The 19,202-nt window shown below is 34.1% G+C and overlaps 2 protein-coding genes across 4 annotated transcripts in view; one reads left to right on the top strand and one right to left on the bottom strand.

Moving 5' to 3' along the window:
* LOC126967949 (integrin alpha-PS3-like) overlaps nt 1-12,792 on the bottom strand; it is a 32,977-nt gene extending 20,185 nt beyond the window's left edge. For both annotated transcript variants that reach the window (XM_050812663.1, XM_050812664.1), the window contains exons 1-9: nt 12,622-12,792; nt 9,043-9,176; nt 8,830-8,933; nt 6,690-6,804; nt 3,530-3,682; nt 3,126-3,236; nt 2,231-2,319; nt 1,050-1,277; nt 418-532 (exon numbers count right to left, since the gene is read on the bottom strand). In XM_050812663.1, the coding sequence (XP_050668620.1) occupies nt 418-532; nt 1,050-1,277; nt 2,231-2,319; nt 3,126-3,236; nt 3,530-3,682; nt 6,690-6,804; nt 8,830-8,933; nt 9,043-9,176; nt 12,622-12,761 (1,189 nt within the window). In that variant the 5' untranslated portion in view covers nt 12,762-12,792. The remainder of the gene's footprint in view (nt 1-417; nt 533-1,049; nt 1,278-2,230; nt 2,320-3,125; nt 3,237-3,529; nt 3,683-6,689; nt 6,805-8,829; nt 8,934-9,042; nt 9,177-12,621) is intronic.
* Nucleotides 1-19,202, top strand: part of LOC126967984 (excitatory amino acid transporter) — a 79,975-nt gene that overhangs the window by 38,717 nt on the left and 22,056 nt on the right. Inside the window, exon 1 of one of the 2 annotated variants that reach the window (XM_050812740.1) lies at nt 12,645-12,922. The exons of the other annotated variant lie outside the window; for it this stretch is intronic. The gene's annotated coding sequence lies outside the window, so the exon portion shown is untranslated. Of the gene's footprint in view, nt 1-12,644; nt 12,923-19,202 lie in introns of those variants that run through there. 2 annotated transcript variants of the gene reach the window in all.

Below are 19,202 nucleotides of genomic sequence, written 5' to 3'. Positions count from 1 at the left end.
ACCCACGACCTCCGGCGTTCCGTACCGGTGCTCTAACCAACTGAGCTAACCGTTCGAGTAACGCCTCGTTATAAAATCTTGCTTGCTTTGTTCAACTCTCGGGTTGTGGCTTCATCTACAGGATCTACTGTACAGTTGCTAACCTGCTCAAGCCCAATCTTTGCATATTAGGAAATTGACTTGAGATGTCGCTCTTGTAAATCTAAACAATATGTTATGTTTTTAAAGTGATAACCCTTACTTCTAGGATTAATACACAAATAAAATTTGAAAAACAAAATTTTTCGAACCCACGACCTCCGGCGTTCCGTGCCGGTGCTCTAACCAACTGAGCTAACCGTTTGAGTAACGCCTCGTTATAAAATATTGTTTGCTTTGTTCACTTTGTAGTCATAAATAGTTACATTGGTTGAATACCTTTATAGCCATCGTTATCAATATCACCAAGATCAGCAATAGATAGTCCAAAATGGGCACCGTTTTCACCAGAACCGAGAATTACCCCGGCTGCCGAAAGTGTAAAGTTTCCGTCCTGCAAACTAACATTAGTTACGATATCAATAGATTTTGTAAATTCTTACTATAATATGCATGCAAAGTATGAACAGCTCTTAAATACCTATATAATTATAGCAATTTTTTCATTGTCTATACTGTAATTAATACTGTTAGGTAAATGGTTGACAGCATTATGTGGTTTACTTACAACCGTTTTCAATAACGTATCTCTAGTTACGGATACATTGCTGTCACCGTTTAATGACAAGATGTTATCTATCTATAGTTATGTACAATATAGATATATTATTAGCTATAGTCCAATGCTATCTTTCGATAGTTTATTGAAATGTAATTAAGCGTAAAAAAATAGATTTGTCCACCTCTAGTAAGTTAGACTAAGAATGGATAGGTTATTGAAAACGGCCGTAAATAAAGTTCATATCAGATCATTATCATCTATCTGCATGATTACCATGTCATAGGGATTTAATTCACAATAACTGGTGTAATTAATAGTAAATGTACTTACTAAATAGACAGTAAAATACCTGCCATTCTGTCAAATAAATGAATACTGCTCCTTGATCATACGGTAGCGAGCCATCCTTCTTCACAACATAAGTGGGTGCTCCAACAAGTAAGTCGTCAATGCCATCTCCATTGAGATCCATACAACAAAGACTAGCTCCAAAGTAGGAACCTAATTGAGGACCGAACACTTTTGCCTTTATTTTATATGGATCCAACTCACGGAATGATGGTTCAAATATCAATACCTGTAATAAGATTTTTTGTTATTTTCATTACATTATGATGTCCAGGTACTAAATATTAAGCCAACCGCAAAAATTGCTTAAGATATATATCCAGTAATAGAATTTTTTAAGCTATTCAATAATTCTAGTTATTGAATATAGTTTATAATTATAATCTATATGTTTTGTGTATTTAGCAGTATTTCTGAATATTACTGTCTCATGACTCCTGAGTCCATATTAATTTTCAAGTTTTCTGGTATTACGAAAAATCTAACACAAATAAGGGCGTCGTTCAGTACTCCTTTTTAATATCATCATTATCTGCTTATAAAAGTAACAATATGTATCACATCACAAATGACATATTATGGTGTAACGAAACCTAATCACATCATCATCCAAGAAGTCTAAATTTAATGCCGCATATTCCTGTAAATACACTCGCGCCCACATACTTGACACCCTATCACAAAAGCCCCGCTTTAATGTGGCACATGCTATTTTCCATGTGTCTGTAAATGCGAGACATACTCATTTTTAAAAGGGTTCTACATAAGAAGATAATAGCACAAATAGAGCCTCTCTGTTCAGGGTATCATTTGTTGAAGTATTAGTCTCTATCGAGTGCACATAAATCACGACGCAGGACACAATTACGAGAATAATTCTTGCGGCTTATTTGATCGAGAGTCCTAAGGCCCGTATTCCAGAAACAATATTTATAAGTAAGCCACAATAAAGTGCAATGGAATCTATCTTCAGAACTGTGCATATACGTAATAGACAATAATACACTTGAACAAGTGTTAAGAAGACACCTTCCTTAATACCTATTCGCAACTGTTGTTGTTGCAATTCTAGTTGCAAATGAATTGGCATGATATTTTGATTCCAAACAATTATGAAATTTTTCCAGTGATTAAAAAAAAAACATCATTATAGACATTGATAAGGATCATGTGCTTACGTACCTGCCCGAAGCCAGATTTAGATCTAGGAGCACCAGCAACGTAAAGGGGCTTTCCGTTCAATTCAAATATTCCAGATTCCACGCTGTAGCCTAAAAGGAAATTTTATCAATATAAAGATTTTGACTCTTATGCTATTAGTTATATCATGGAGTCTAACTTATAAATAAACGCTTAAGCCTTCAAGTTTCTCAAAATCGACAAGAGATGATCTTATTAGGGTCTTTCGTGTGGCAAAGCGAGCAACTCGTACCTATGACTTGTGAAGGAGTGTAGCTTAGGTTTATGGCTCCTTTCATGATGTGCACTCAGTTCTCAGCTTCACTGTTAGTATTCGCTGTCCCAGCCTAGCCAAATTTTGTAAGAACCTGCTATTGTAGTTTGAGATGTTCATCCTATGGTCAAACCTGGTTCCTGTTCCTACTCACTACAGATTTCAACTGGTCCTTCAATAGGAAGTGTAGGTTATATCATATTAATGACATTTAATGGCGCCTATTTCTGCCATGAAGCAGAAATGTGTAAGCATTACTATGTTTTGGTCTAAAGGGCGCCGTAGCTTGTGAAATTACTGGGCAAATGAGACTTAACATCTTATGTCTCAAGGTGACGAGAGTAATTGTAGTGCCCCTCAGAGTTTTTGGGTTTTTCAAGGATCCTGAGCGGCACTGAATTGTAATGGGTAGGGTGTATCAATTACCATCAGTTGAACGTCGTGCTCGTCTCGTCCCGTATTGGCATTTAAAAAAATATCTATAGTTTAAGACTTTCTTCAAATGTGACGAGTTAGTAATGTACGTATCTAAATAGTTCATTACAGTCAGAAGCTCTAATGTTTGTTATTCTAAAATTTGATCTGTTATAACATCAATCCAAAAATATGTAAATAGACTAATACCTAAATATTCATCCGGTCCAATGTCTCTTGTATAATAGGGGTTCGTTGTGGGTTGTTTGCTGAAGTAAATACTGTCTTCATCTGGATAATACTTATACTCAACAATGCCGCCTGCAAACATTGAATAATTTATGATTTACAACGGATTTTCCCGTCGTATAAATGGGCAAACATTTTGTTCAAAAAAGGATTTTAAGGTTTGCCTAATCATATTATTATAATCAAAATTGAAATAGTCAAGCATGCAAATAAACACAAACATAAAATAATATGTGAAAATTTCATAAGTTCGTTGTTATGTTGCTACCTACTTATCTCGCGAGCGATGGGCTGCATGTGAAAATATAAAAAATATTGTAAAATTCTATTGATCTAGTATTTAGTATCAGTATTTTAAATTATACCGGTCCATTGCAGCAGACCTGGTGCTCCAATAATTACACTATCTTCTGTCACCTTAACTGAGATGCCAGCTTGACCATAAGCATAAAAATTCAAATGCGTCCCATAATCTCCATATTCCTTTCTAGAACCATCTGTCATGAAAGCCTGTCGATCTGAAAAAAATTGATTATAAGGTTTTTTTACTAGCATTGTGATTTGAGAAAATTTTGTTATGGGTTCCACTCAATGATAAATTTATCAATCTTTCATCTACACTTATATACTAAGAGCCGTTTTTTGTTCGGTTTTAATGCAAAATCTACTGAACCGATGTGTGTGATGTGTTTTGGAGAACGATTTTCTATATTCCAATATGTCGGTAGTAATTATCCGGAACCTATATTTTTTTCTTAGAATTATTTAAATCCAAGATGGCCGCCGTGCAAAATTATGATTTCAAAAATTTGGATATCGTATTCGAGGTTCTCGAGGGTGCAGAGAACGAATTTGGGATCATTTTTAAATCTATGATGGCCGCCGCATAAAATTATGATTCTAACAATATGGATATCGAATCCGAGGTTCTCGAGGGTGCAGAGAACAAATTTGCCGCACAAAATCATGATTTCAACAATATTCATATCATATCCGAGGTTTTCGAGGGTGTAGAGAACGAAGTTGGGATCATTTTTTAAATCCAAGATGGCCACCGCGCGATATTATGCTGTCAACAATATGAATATCGTAATAACAATTTTTAAGCTTGGTGCAAAATTGTAAACATGAAATTTAATCCGATACTCTATATCCATCTCAATCTGTTGTAGCCTATCCCTGATTAAAAATACTCATTGAAAAGTATTGAAAATGATGAAATTTTAATTGTTTTCAATGATCCTTGTTTCTTTTTTATGAATTTATAAATACACAGTTTACATGACGCGACTGTTTTTTTTAAATATTTTTTGATGATCATTTTAAATCAGGAACTTTTCAGATATTTCACATCTACAGTGTGTGACTTGCACACACGGTAGATGTCTCACATATTTTTACTATTCAAGGTCTGTGACAAGAAAATAATAATATTATAAAAAAGTTTCAAGTTATAATACTTGTAAGATGATAAATATCATCAATATTTAATAATACACTGGCCTGCAAAAGTAAGTATCACACTTTTCAAATTAGTTTTTTTTCTTAACTATAGAAGGTAGAGATTTAAGATTAAAAACGTTTTGTTGCAAATTTTATAGGCTTTAATTCTTAGAAACTAAAATTATACATAAGTAACATTTTTAACTTAAAAAAGATAAAACAATGAAAATAGACATTTTTAGTTTAGTGTAAAAAAATTCAACTAAAACGTGTTACATGTTATTTAATTTTTAATAACTGGTATTGCCTCCTTGAGCTCTGATTACAGCTTCGAGCCGGTTTGGCATACTGAACACTAGGTTTCGGAGCCGATGTTGGGGAATATTCTCTCATTCTTCTACCAGGGCCTGCTTTAGTGCCCTGAGGGTAGTAGGTGGTGGTCTGCGATTTCTGACTAGCCTCCCAAGCTCATCCCAGGCGTGTTCAATCGGGTTGAGATCAGGACTTCTTGATGGCCAAGCCATCACGCTGATACCGACCTCCTGAATATACTCTTGTACGATATGAGCCGTGTGTGGCCGGGCATTATCATGCATCAGCATCGACCCATCACCCATTTTTTGATAAATACGGCCCTGCATACTCATTGAGAATCTCTTGAGCATATCTAAGCCCAGCGAGGGTGCCATTTTCTATGGCTACTAGCTCTGTGCGACCTTCTGAAGATATTCCAGCCCATACATGTACACTGCCTCCACCGTATTGGACTCTTTCTGAGATGCAGGCTTGAAGATATCGCTCACCAGGTCACCTGTAAACACATCGTCTTCCATCAGAAGTGTAAAGGGAGAATCGAGACTCATCTGCAAACAAAATTCTTGACCATTCTTCTTCATCCCACTGCATGTGTTCACGGGCGAATCGCAGTCTCGCTACTCGATGCTGTCTCTCGAGTTTTGGGCCACTCGCTGGTCTTCGGGGTTTTAAATTTGCTTCAGCAAGTCCTCTTCTCACTGTACTGTCACTAATGTAGTCCCTCCTGGTCTGAAGTAGCTGTTTCTGGACTTCAACTGCATTGTGTTAAACAGTGGAAATAATATAACGATCTTCTCGGGCACTGGTACACCTGGGTCTGCCATTACAAGGTCTCCTCAGATGGTGTCCAGTCTCTTCGTACCTTCGCTTTACCTTCTGGACCGTTCGTACCGTCACACCCACTATTCTTGCAGTGCGACGCATACTGATGCCTAGTTCCAGAAAAGCCATGATCCTAGCACATTCTTCAACTGAAAGAGGCATGATAAATAAATGTTATGTGCTTTTTAGCATAAATTTTTAAAACAAGACCCATCGATCTTGAAAAAAATTTAAAACAGAAAGAAAAATGTGAGTGGTAAAATTGCAATTCGGAAACGTCCACTTTGAAAAAGGAATGGTTTTGTTTTTGAAGTTTTTTTTCAGCCAATTCTTAAAAGAAGGTTATCGACTATAAAGTTTTTATGTACAGAATTAAATTCTCTTTGGAGTCTTTTTTATTTCGAAAGTATATCTTGTGAACTTAAAACGTTATCCCAATTTTAAAAGTGTGATACTTACTTTTGAAGGCCAGTGTAGATAAAGCCTAAAAAATCTATTAAACTATTAAAATTAACATATATAAATACTAATTATCATGAAGATCGCGGTCAGCAGGTAAGGTGCCCATGTAGATGGTATCGTTACCTCTTTGTATGGCCAAACATGTCCTCTGACAGAGGTACATACCAGACCTTGGGTCACCTGTCAAATCGGTTAGACGCCTGGATAACTTTGTTATGAATATTTCTACCAATCAAACCCAGGGAATTAATATGTATTCATTACTGACTGATGCATATTTCCTCCGCATTCGATTTTCGGCATTTCCCGACGCTGTACCTACCGCCCTATATTTTTTTTCAATACGAGAGGGCGCTACCGTGTTCATATAAGTCACATCCCACACCAGCAGCCTTCCACGCTTCCAGGGAATCAACGTCATGCCATCAGGCCTCTTACCATCGTCACGTGAAATATATTATTAGTTAAATATCCAATGCTTACTCATTTCCTTTAAAGGCATTATACTGGCCCCACGTCTTTCCGCTTGTACGTAGCATGCTCCGTTGGCTAGCAAATGAGTATTTTTATACGGACTTGTCCACCGTGGTGCGCAAATCTGAAATTTTTTAAAACAATACGTCAAACTTATTCAAACAAAACAAATCTTTTACCTACATTTACAATACTATGATGACATTCAACTAAACTATCATTACGGGGAAGCATACCACGAATACTGGCAGCATTTTCGCGTTGGATAGCTGGGCTGATCCGTTGACCGAAATAGCTGACAGCGCGTGGGTTTCCAGTAGCCCTATTGAGGCGCGGAGATAGTATTTTGTAGGGCAAAAAGATCTAAGACTCACTGAGACCGACATATTTGCGACGTTTGCTGTCTTCGGAAGTCGAAGCAGCAGCCCCAGCATCAACTGACGTAACTTGGATATGAGAAAGAGCCAGAGTGTCGCCGCAAGTTGCGTCCCAAACCAGCGCCCTTCCCGTGCCCAAACTACATCAGTTGGTGCTGGGGTTATACAATTCGTGGTTTATAATAATATATATGGCGTTATAAGATTACATAGTATCTAGAATAAATAATGTAGCGGATACACAAAAGAAGGAAGCAACAGATATGAGAATATAAATTCAAAGCAGCCACTACTTACAAATGCAAGTGCGCGTTTCCTTTTCAATTTCTCCAATGCTTTAAGTTATAGCTAACTTGATTGGGGGTGCATATTAAAAGAAAAATATGATATTAGTAAAAAATACTAATTAACTACTCACTAAACATAACCAAAACTTTAGTATTTTATTATGCATCGGGTGGTCTCCGCGCTTAAATCACGCATGAACTCGTTAGTATTTGATATAATTTTATATTTTACTTTTAACAATATTTAGTCTGATTTTTTTTTTATAGCCATGTGCAAAAAACATAAATCTAATGCTGTGATTTCATTTAAAAGAAAAGATGTTACATTAACAGATAAATGATTTATTCACACATTGTTTTGTGAAATATATATTAAAATATAATATGATAATTAGTTTTGTTAAAATATCCATATGAAACCCCATTCTTACAATAAATCCATTGTGATATTTTTCACTCGGTAGCGATAGTGTTGCATTATGGGTTAGGCCTTAGGTAAGCGGGAAGTCGGACAAACGTACCTGATGGCGCTTGCGCTTAAGAAACGAAAGAGTTGCGCATTCAGTGGTAATGTTAATTAATCTAACCATTCATTTATTCATAGGGATTTTTTTTATTAAGTAACTTATTATATTATCTAATATATAAATCGAGAACAAAGAACTCTCCTTAAATAACGCTAACGTTATTCGCCTTAGTCTCACTGGTCATACTGTGTTATTAATACAGACAGATCTGTTTTATTAATATACGCGATGTAAAGTTACTCCAAGTTTAAAATTACTTCTTTCTCTCATGGAATTCTGTAGAGAAAAGGGTAAGATATAGACAACCGGTGATATTACAAAAAACTAAAACATGTGCTGAACACTTGTTTTAAAAAAGTTCTATTACAAATCTGTGTCTTTCTGTGGTTTAGCGTTCAACAATCTTTAGACATTGCTTACATTTAAATACGAATCGAAGCTTGTCTAAGGTATGTCTAACGGATAGATCATATCAATGGATCATATTCTTAAAGAAGATTTAGATTATAATATTATGATGACAGATAGATGACAGCTGACAAAAATAGCGTTCCGTTATGTTCCTGTACACGTTAGTTTATGTTGTGCTAAACGACTTTTTAGTTAAACACTCTTTTGTAATGTTACGGTTCTGAGGTTGTTGTATTTAGATCACTGTCTTACAAAACACGTGTCTAAGCCATGTTTTAATATTTTTTTTGTAATGACATTGTAAGTGTTTAAAACGCACTTAGCTGTTGTACAGAAAAGATTTTGGAATACAATAGCATAATATTCTTGCAAAAAGTTTTCTTTCCAATAATCCCTTTAAATATATAATAATAACAATAAAATCCTTTGATAAATTAAATTGTAGGAATATTGAAAAGAAACCTTTTCAGGATAGTAGTTGTTTAAAATAGTTTTAGCTACTCAGCACTTTGAATCGCAATACATTTGTGGTTATTGTTATATTTACCAATAATTTTCCATACGGCACGGTCGCTATTGTGGCTCCAAACCAAATATCGTCTTTGAAGAAATCCGAATACGTTGCAAATCTCTCGAAAACTGTGTCTTGCGCTGCAGATAAAAGAAAAAAGGATATTAATATATTTTAATAAGTCATTATTTAAAGGACTAATAAAAGAAGAAGTCCAAACAAATGTAAGGAAAAGAAATTAGTATCTACCTTCAGAATCCTTGCCTAGTGGAACGCATGTAGTATTTTGGCTGTTTAAATTCGTAAATCGACATTTGAATACGAGCCCTGTAGATATAGTACCGTTATATCTGCTTCTAGCTTTCGGTGCACCTACAATGAGCCTGGAAACAATAACAAATATAATATATTATACATATATACCATAATAAAACGATAATAATGGCACGGACTAGTAAAAAAAGAAGGACTCCGCGCCGTGATATTAGCAAGTGAAGCACCTTTATGCTAGTGTGTGTGTTACGGGGGATACTAGTTACACGATTATTTCTCCCTTAGATAATCATATATCCACAAATACTTTTATATTATTGTTTTAAAACTTTTTTACAACGCACATCGGCAATTTTTAAATATTTTATTGTGACGCAAACTGATCTGTCACAGACGATGGCAAATCTCATAATGGCGGCCGATCGGCTTGTATTAGTGTAAGTGTATGCGTGGGGCTATGTATTTACACGTTATTTTGACGTACTTAAATGTAAATCTTGATATAAAAGAGTGGCAATGAGTTTCTTGCTACTTCTTCTCATTAGCTCAACCCTTTACGAAGTAGCGGTAGATTCATTATAAGTGTCATTTCCGTAACCTACGTGAATAAACTGATTTTGATTTGATTTGTTTACCGGCTTGTTATGGTGCCTCACTGTTATGTAAGGTGACACGGAGTCCTTATTTATTTACTCGTTCGTGAATAATGGTTACTAGATTGGGTGTTTTAATGTTGGCAATAAGCTAACTGTAACTAGAATCTTTAATAGAGGATTTAATGCATTGGTGTAGATCATAGTTTCTCAACCTTATTTTGCTCACCGACCACTTTGAGAATATGTGTTTTTCTAGAGTATTTTCGTGTATTTTTTTGCCTTTTTAGACTATATTTTTTAATCTACCCACGCCCCATCTGCGCTATCTCAATGCCCATTTATTTTCTCTGGGTCTTCTACTGCCCCCCCCCCCCCCCCGAAAGTCTCAAACGCCCACAAGGGGGCGTTATCGCCCACGTTGAGAACCTATAGTGTACATCGCTTCAAAGATCATTTATTACTTCAAGCAATTATTCATTATATTGATTCATAATGAGTCACGACGGCCGTTGACTGTTTTATCGGATATGATGTATCCGTTTAAGATATCGCTTGCTAGAATTTATATTACTTAAATAATTTTAAAAAAATATTTTTTATTTACATACGCTCGTATAGTCACTAACTTTAAATGGCAATAGAAAAATTGTATAAACCAAGCTAAGTTCCTTCCGCGTTGCTTCCAGTTCGGTACCGTTTAAAAAAAGAGTAAAAATAAAACAGCTTTCAAGCTTATCACGATAAACTTATAAGATAATTTTATTTATTTAAATTTTTTAGACATTTTGGAATACTGAATGATAAAACAGATCTATTTAATTATTTTTATTCTCATATCTTCTAATTTTAGTACTTATATCACAGGGTTTCAAATTAAAATATTTTTATTGAAAAAGAATAGGATATGATATCACTTATTGAAAGTCAAAAACTACCCACTAGATAAAGTATGCCTCAGACTTGAGAAGAACGGGCGCAAGAAACTCAGCGGGCTTCATTTATATATCATAAAAACATGGTTATAATGTAATATCGTACAACAAAATTTATTATTTAATATCCTGAGGGATGATCTTTGATGATAATAATTTTATCTATACTACTAGCTGACCCAGCAAACTTTGTATTGCCGATATTAAAATCGCGATACAAAAGTAACTGTTGATCGTAGATGAGTCAAAAAAATTAAAAAAAAAGTTTCGTGTTGACCACCATTAACATTTAGGGGGATGAAAAATAGATATTGTCCGACTCTCAGACCTACCTAATATGCACTCAAAGTTTCATGAGAATCGGTCAAGCCGTTTCGGAGGAGTTCAATGTTTAACACCATGACACGAGAATTTTATATATTAGATATATTACTTTTAAATGTAATATAATTGCTCAGTATCTCCATTTCCATACTAACGATATCTAACGTCCGATATCTAATGTGTACTGATAATTATTTAATATAAAAGGTTTTTGTATCACTAATTTCTAAATATTCAGTCTCATGGCTTGATTTTCATTTACTCATATTGGTTTCGTTCAGTATATGCTATTAATCCCCTCTGTGGTTCTGTCTATTCATTTTGGCACTTTTGGTATGTCATCCTACACCTAATATTAACACAGAAATTAGGTATTTAATCGCGTTGTTGCGGAGAAAATATAGCCTTTACTTGTACAATATTAAATTATTTTTATATCAGACTAATGTAATGTAGTAACTTTCAGTCAATGACTAATGCTTCGCTATCTTTTGTCGAAGTGAAAACTTAATTTAATTAGTAATATAAATTGTCATTTTTGTGTACGATAGCACAATAAATTAATATTGTATTTATACACATAAATTCTAATACTTTTATACTGATAAATAAAGCAATTCGTGCGAAATTATTCCCTAACTATTCCAAAATATTCAAAAATGCACGCCGTTAATGTTCAAGTTTTCACTTCTGCCGGCACTCCCGGAGTGCAGCCCGTATATTTTTCTTTTCGAATTCGCATGTATTGTTTGGTAAATAAAAATTAAAACATATTTTTTTCTTATCCAAATCAATTTCTATCTTGATTTTTCCAATTTTTGTTTTATTTTATGTGACTGTGTTCTTGGTGTCACAGTAAAGACTGTGCATGCTGTCACTCTTAGTTCATTCGTCAGCATTATGTATTTTTTAAGCGTATAAGAACTACCGGTTGACTAACAAATAAATAAATACCTGCCTTATACTTATTTTCCTATTACATACATTTGTTATTAAAGACAAAAACAACGCAGTTTAATATGCGCAGTGCCATATAAAATTAATGTTCAAAAAGTAAAATTTACAAAAACCTTATGGACTTTTATATAAAGACGAATTAGACCTTGCTAATAGATGTTAATTCTGCGGATAATAGTCATACAATTAAAATCTAGATATCATCAAGTGTCGCTATCATGAAGTAATGTAATGATAAGTAAGGTACGTTAAACTTGCAGCATAATATGTGCAGAAAACTGGACTACAGATCAGGTTTCTATAAGTGTTACAATGACACACACACTGTAACAACGTGCTTAAACATTCCTGCTACAGAATCTCACCTTCGCACGTCACGCCACAAATTAGAATATAATCCCCACCTGGATATGTGGCGTTCCACAGTGTGGTTTTCAAGATACGTTTTTTATGCAAACAAGACGAGCAGGACGTTCAGCTGATGGTAATTTTTAAGCCCTGCCCATTACAATACAGTGCCGCTCAGCATTCTTGAAAAACCCAAAAACTCTGAGCGACACTGAACACAGTAATGCTCATTAGTGTAAGCATTATTGTGTTCTGCTTCGCAGAAATGAACGTTGTTGTGGTAAGCCGGCTAAATTATCTAGCCGGCATCATGTGCAAAGGAGCCTCCCCTTGGTAAAACATTCTTCCACGTTCGACTAAGCTGTCAAATGTTCTTCCTTGAATTCCGGAATTCTTACCCAGTTTTATTCAACACAACTGTATATCCAAAATAATCAGCAACATCATCTGGTCGAAAGGTTATCGCGGATTTTGTATGGTAAATATCACTGCACTGACACAGTAGTACAAAACATGATGCAAACAATAAAATAATCATAATTGGACATTGAACAAACACGCGCACTACCGAAGACATACTACTCTCAGATGTGTGTTGACACAATTATAAATACTTTGTGAATAAACTTTAATAAAATGTGTGAGTGTGTTGCAATTCGAGTCTTGTTTACATTCATAAGGGTGCATTTTCTTTCGTCAGTAAGTATCCATTCGATTATTAATTGTTATTATGGGCTGTTTACTATAGATTGTAGTTTAGTAATGACTAATTACTTAATTATATATATTTTTGTATTAGATTTTGTGCATTGACACTTTTCTTTTATTCATTTTCAAAGATGATTTTTAAGTACTTAATGTCTTAATAGGAATTACGTTTTGGTGTGAGTACTTATACTATCTGATGCTAATGCAGTTTTACCACGGATTTTATATATTAACTAGCTGACCCAGCTATATAAAGTTATAAGAAAAAAATAATAATTAAGTTTTTGGGGTGTAAAAAATAGATGACGACCGATTCTCAGACCTACCAAATGTTAAATCGAACATAAAATATATCTTACTTCAATAATTATTATATTCCATTACAATCGGTTGCAACATTGTATTTTAAACTATTCTTATAACTTTTTCGATTTAATTTCAATTTGATTTCTGAACGTCGGGGGACACAAGGAAAAACAAAATTGTTGAAAACATTTTTATATTTATTCAATTCGTTTTAAACCTTCTCTGGACTTCCACAAATAATTCAAGATCAAAATCGGTCCAGCCGTTCTCGAGTTTTAGCGAGACTAACGAACAGCAATTCATTTTTATATATATAGATTAATAATGATTGACGCGCTTTGACATAAATTATATACTATGTCATATAATGATGGATTACAATATTCAAACTTAAACATTCACAACACAGAAACAAACTTTAATTTTCGTCATATTAATGTTTGTAACTAATGCCATTCGAATCCGGGACGCTTAGCTTAAAGGTAAGGATTGCGGACCACTAGTCTTAGAAGACATCGGGAAAAATTATCAAAATTGTTGTATTAACATAACAGAGCCGGCCGAGTGGTCTCACCACTTGGCCAAACTGACTTGAAAGCAGTAATTGAAATTAATGATTCAACTTCACCCATACAACTTGGACGGCTGTAATGCGACATGCGATAGATGGACGAAAAAATTTGAGAAGATGCAAAAAAAGTTTTACTTAAAAAAATCATCTACAATTCTATACTAGTAACATAAAGAGTAACAATTTGATTGATTCAAACAAACATGTTTGCATTGAATAGGGTCCGAAAATACTGAACCGATTTGAAAAATTGTCTCAATATTGGGAGACATAGGCAATATAAAATTTTAGGGGTTCCTTACTAATTATCCAATAATGAAATCAAGGTGTTAAAAATGTACGCGGACGATGTTGCAGCGTATCAGTTAGTGAATAATAAACTGCTAAACTCCTTTTAAATTTAATCTATCTCACATTTGATTAAGGATTTATGCTTGACTTTGAATTAACACGAACAAGTACTTAGATTTGATACAAAAATGTCAATTTTGGATCACATTGCTGCAATAACTGAAAATGCTTACAGGAATCTAGGTTTCGTTTTACGTGTAAGTCAACCTTTGTCAAGTCTAGAGTGTATAAAAGTTCTTTACTACTCATATATTTGTAGTGTCTTAGAATAACGCTGTAATATATTTGGAATTCATATTAAAGAATATATAAAGACGAAACAAAGAATATACAATAAACATTTATAAAGGTATTAGAATATCGCCTTCATCATTATGGTCTTAGTTATGGGGAATCCTGTAGCCTCCATTAATTAACGCAATTAAGGCGAAGAGTAAGCAGAAAACATGCAAACAAGGTGTTTTTAGACAAGTTTTTTGGTGAAAATATAGCATTTCGAGCTATGAACACTACTTAATCCTGTTACACATGTAATTAAATCTAATTTGTAGGTTTCTAATACTTTCTGTTGGTTATAGTTTTCACTCCTGAGTCTTTTTGAACTACCACTTTTCCTTGCAGTTAAACAAGTTTTTTTGGCATGGCATGACGCACTTTTTAGTACAACTCTCAGAAAAGTTATTATTATAGCTTTACTTTTTTGTGTAGGTATATTTATTCAGATTAGTACGAGGATTGTAAGCATATAAACTGTTTTCCACGCAATAATTTTGAAAATATTGGCTTTGTAACATAGATGGCGGGCCGGAAGCCGTGAACTCATATCGCTCAAGGTCTCTGGCATTTAGTGTCGCCTTAAAGACCGGCAAATTTTACTCGATTTGTTATTGCTGCATGACGTGTGCAATTACAAAATTGACTGCCCCGAACTAACATCTTTATTCATGCAATTTAGAGTCCCAAATAAGCATACAAGGCATATACTACTCCAATGTCCCAATTACTCACTCTATCTATGCCCAGAATTCGGTGGTCTGCCGTACTCTTAGTTGCTGTAATAAAAAATTTTTACCAACTAAATATTCGTCCATATTTAAAACTATATCAAAAAGCATATAATTTTAAATATATTGTAATCGAGTACATTTGCTTATTTGACAAATAGGCTTAATATAGTATAGGAAGTTATATAGAGGATAATGATGCATGGTTCATGTCTGGTTCTGCACAGTCCACCTAAAATTGTATATTAATAATATACAATTTTAGGTGGACTAGCTGACCCAGCAAACGTTGTATTGCCTATATTAAAATCGCGATACAAAAGTAACTGTTAATCGGAGATGGGTGAAAATTTGAAGTTGTATGTATTTTTTAATGCTGACTCATAATCAAACAAATTTAGAAAAAAATGTCAAAAAAATTAAAAAAAATCGTGTGGACCACTTTTAACATTTAGGGGGATGAAAAATAGATGTTGTCCGATTCTCAGACCTACCCAATATGCACTCAAAATTTCATGAGAATCGGCCCCTTCATGAACTGACGTAGCTTCATGACTTACCAAGTGTTTTTGCAATATGTTATCTTATTGTTAACTCGCTACGGTAAATAAATATATTTCTATTTAAAAATGCATGCTCTGCTTCATATGTTCAGCTGGGTTATGCAATCGCTCGAGCTCTGAACAACTATCATGGCACGTAGGAAATGAATGACTATTTGTTTGACCTATGAGCTTCCGCAATGCATAGTAGGGGAACTGACACTGAGATTGTTATTGCATTGTTTTGAGATGTTCCATATTCAATAGAATGTAATACTTTTTATTATAACTACCCTCATAACAGAAATAATAATAACAATTACTAATTTAATGAGCTTGAGAAGTGATTACTCAGAATTATTTGTATTTCTGGTAAAAAATCATGCTTTAGTAGCAGTGAAAGTAATTGTTTCTGTAGTCTCCGTCCGAGACGCTGTTGCTGTTGCGATACCTTTGCACTATCAAATTGAGGTTTGATGAATTGCTAAAGTTTAGTAAAATATTTTTACTAATCTAACAATTTGTCTGATAAGCCGAAATATGAGCACAATTTAGATTTCGGTCTACTATTCGATATGCTATTAAAATCCTTATATGACTCAATATCTTACACTTTTCTAAGGTCTTCATAATTATGTAGCGAATATAGTTATTGGATATTATACATTATTATTTTTTACATCTATGCATCTATAATGGAGGATACTAGACACGGAGTTTTTTATACAAAATAAAAAAAATTGTACTCTAAGTATATCCCTAATAACGGCCGTTCCCAATATACTAATAGAGATAAATTACTACCTTCTTCTGTCAGTAATTAATTGTAAATAATCTGAAGCTGTCCCAATATACCAGATAAGTAAATCTTATCGCCTTATATTGGGACACGTGAATTGAAATTTCCATACAAACTTCTATCGCTGGTAAGCTATACGTCGTCCCATCGACAGACAGCGTGTACGGATGAGTTACCGTCGATAAGTTTATTGGGATAGAAAAGTCAACGATAGTTACGATTTTTTGCTCAAGTAAGAGATAGACTGAATATTGGGAACGGCCGTAAGCCTACTAATATTATAAATGTGAATGTAAGTTTGTTTGTCACGCTTTCACGCCTAAACTATTGAACCAATTTTGATGACATTTAGGACAGAGATAGACATGAGCTTGGAAAAGGACATAGGTCACTTTTTATTGCGGAAAAATAAATGGAGGGGTTGAGATAGGGGATGGAAGTTTGTACGGAAGTTTGTCATTATGATGACACCATAAAACTTTGTTAAAACTTAGGCATTTGATAAGAAGTAATTTATAAGTATTTGATCGAGCATTTTCGAAACTTGACCTACATGGGGATGATATAGGAGATTAAAATTCGCAAGGAAATACTATTAAAGAGTATGTCCACAATGAAAAGGGATATCCACTGCATCAGCAGTTTGTGTGTGTATTATTCGCAAAGTATCCCAAATAATAAAAAAATCCGACTGACCCGAATAACTATCGCCCTGTTTCAGTGGTGCCGACCCTTAGTAAAATTTTTGAAAAAATTATTTTAAGCCAAATGCTTACTCACTTTAACACTTATAAGTTACTTCATATAAAACAATTTGGCTTTACTAGGGGACGCTCGACTACGGATGCAGGTGTTGAACTCATCAGGAATATTTTTGAGGCCTGGGAGGAATCATAGAATGCACTTGGTATCTTCTGTGATTTATCTAAGGCTTTTGTGTTCGACATTTAACGCTGGTCAGGAAGCTTTGCCACTATGGTATAAGAGGATCTGCACTCGATCTTCTGATCTCATATTTAAATAATAGGATTCAGAGGGTCGAGGTGAATGGCAGGAGATCTCCTGGGACTCCTCTCGGTATGGGGGTACCACAAGGGTCTATTCTTGGACCCTTCCTCTTCCTAATTTCTATAAATGATCTACCTAACATTGTAGAAAAAAAACACAGGGTGGTATTGTTTGCGGATGACACTTCACTTATATTCAAAGTGAAACGAAGCCTAGTTTTTAGTTGCTCTATCTGACATCGTGTACTGGTTTAGCGCCAATAACTTATTGGTAAATAATCATAAAACCAAATATATTAAATTCACCGCGCCGAATGTCAAAAATGTAGATGCGAATATTTTATTAAATGGAGAGTTGGTAAAACCAGTGGAATCTGCTATATTTCTTAGCATTACTCTTGATTCTAAATTGCAGTGGGGCCCCCATTTTGAACGATTGGCGCATAGGCTTAGTTCTGCAGCATATGCGGTTAAGGAAATCAGACGGTTGACTGACATAGATACGGCGAGATTAGTATACTTTAGTTATTTTCATAGTATTATGTCCTATGGTATATTGTTATGGGGCAGTGCGGCCGATATTAATACTATCTTTGTGCTGCAGAAGAGGGCTATTCGCGCGATTTATAACCTAGGTCCTAAAGAATCATTAAGAGAAAAATTTAAAGAAATAAACATTTTGACTGTTGCTTCTAAATACATTTTTGATAATGTTTTGTATATTCATAAGCACATTGAGGAATTTTCTAGAAACTGTGACATTCATAATGTTAACACGAGGAACAAACATAAACTTGTTATGCCTACAACTCGGTTGGGTCGAGTAAGTAAGTCTTTTGTTGGGCGATGTATATATGCTTCTACAATATGATCCCAGAAAATGTACAAAACAAACGTGTTGCGAAATTTAAAAGAATTGTTAAAAAACGTTTGTGTGGGAAAGGTTATTATAGCATAAACGATTTTCTTAATGACACCACGGACTGGGATTAAAGCGAACACCCTCAGGCTCTTTAATTATAAATGTTTATTGTTCGATATTACATTGTAATCCATATTTTATATTTAAAAAAAAAAAGCCCGCTGAGTTTCTTGCGCCCATTCTTCTCAGGTCTGAGGCAGTCTCTTTTGAATGGGTGGTAGATTTTGACGTTCAATAAGTGATTATAAATCCTATATTGAATAAAAATATTTGAATTTGAATTTGAATCTGCACATAGTAACTATTCCACGCGAGCAAAGTCGCGGGTAAAAGCTAGTTTTACTTCAATATAAAAATGAAAATAAATTAAACATTCAGAACACAATTTTGCTTTTAAATTTGCGTCATCTGTTGATATTTTTGTAAATTACTTGGAATGGTTTTAATGTAAGCTAGTACAAATTGTTATATCAAATTAAAGATGACGTTAATTCACTAATTATTAGCTTAGAATAAATAGTACAATAATTGTTAATAATTGATGTTTGTTGGTTACTAATTAATTTTAAGCTTTGTGTAAATACTTTGTATGATTACACAATATTGTATTAATTGTTTTGTCCACAAAAAATAATTGTATAATACGCATGTATTAAAATGTAAAGTTATAATTTTAGAGTTCCGTCCGACTAAAATAAAATGCAAGTTGGACAAATTTAACACTACATTCTTTGTATTTTTGTAACGTAAACTTTTTTTTGTTTTTGTA

The sequence above is a fragment of the Leptidea sinapis genome, chromosome 14 (genome assembly GCF_905404315.1).
Source record: "Leptidea sinapis chromosome 14, ilLepSina1.1, whole genome shotgun sequence".
Lineage (NCBI taxonomy): Eukaryota > Metazoa > Arthropoda > Insecta > Lepidoptera > Pieridae > Leptidea > Leptidea sinapis.
The sequence above is the reverse complement of the archived record's forward strand: the minus strand, read 5'-3'. Positions and strand labels throughout refer to the sequence as shown.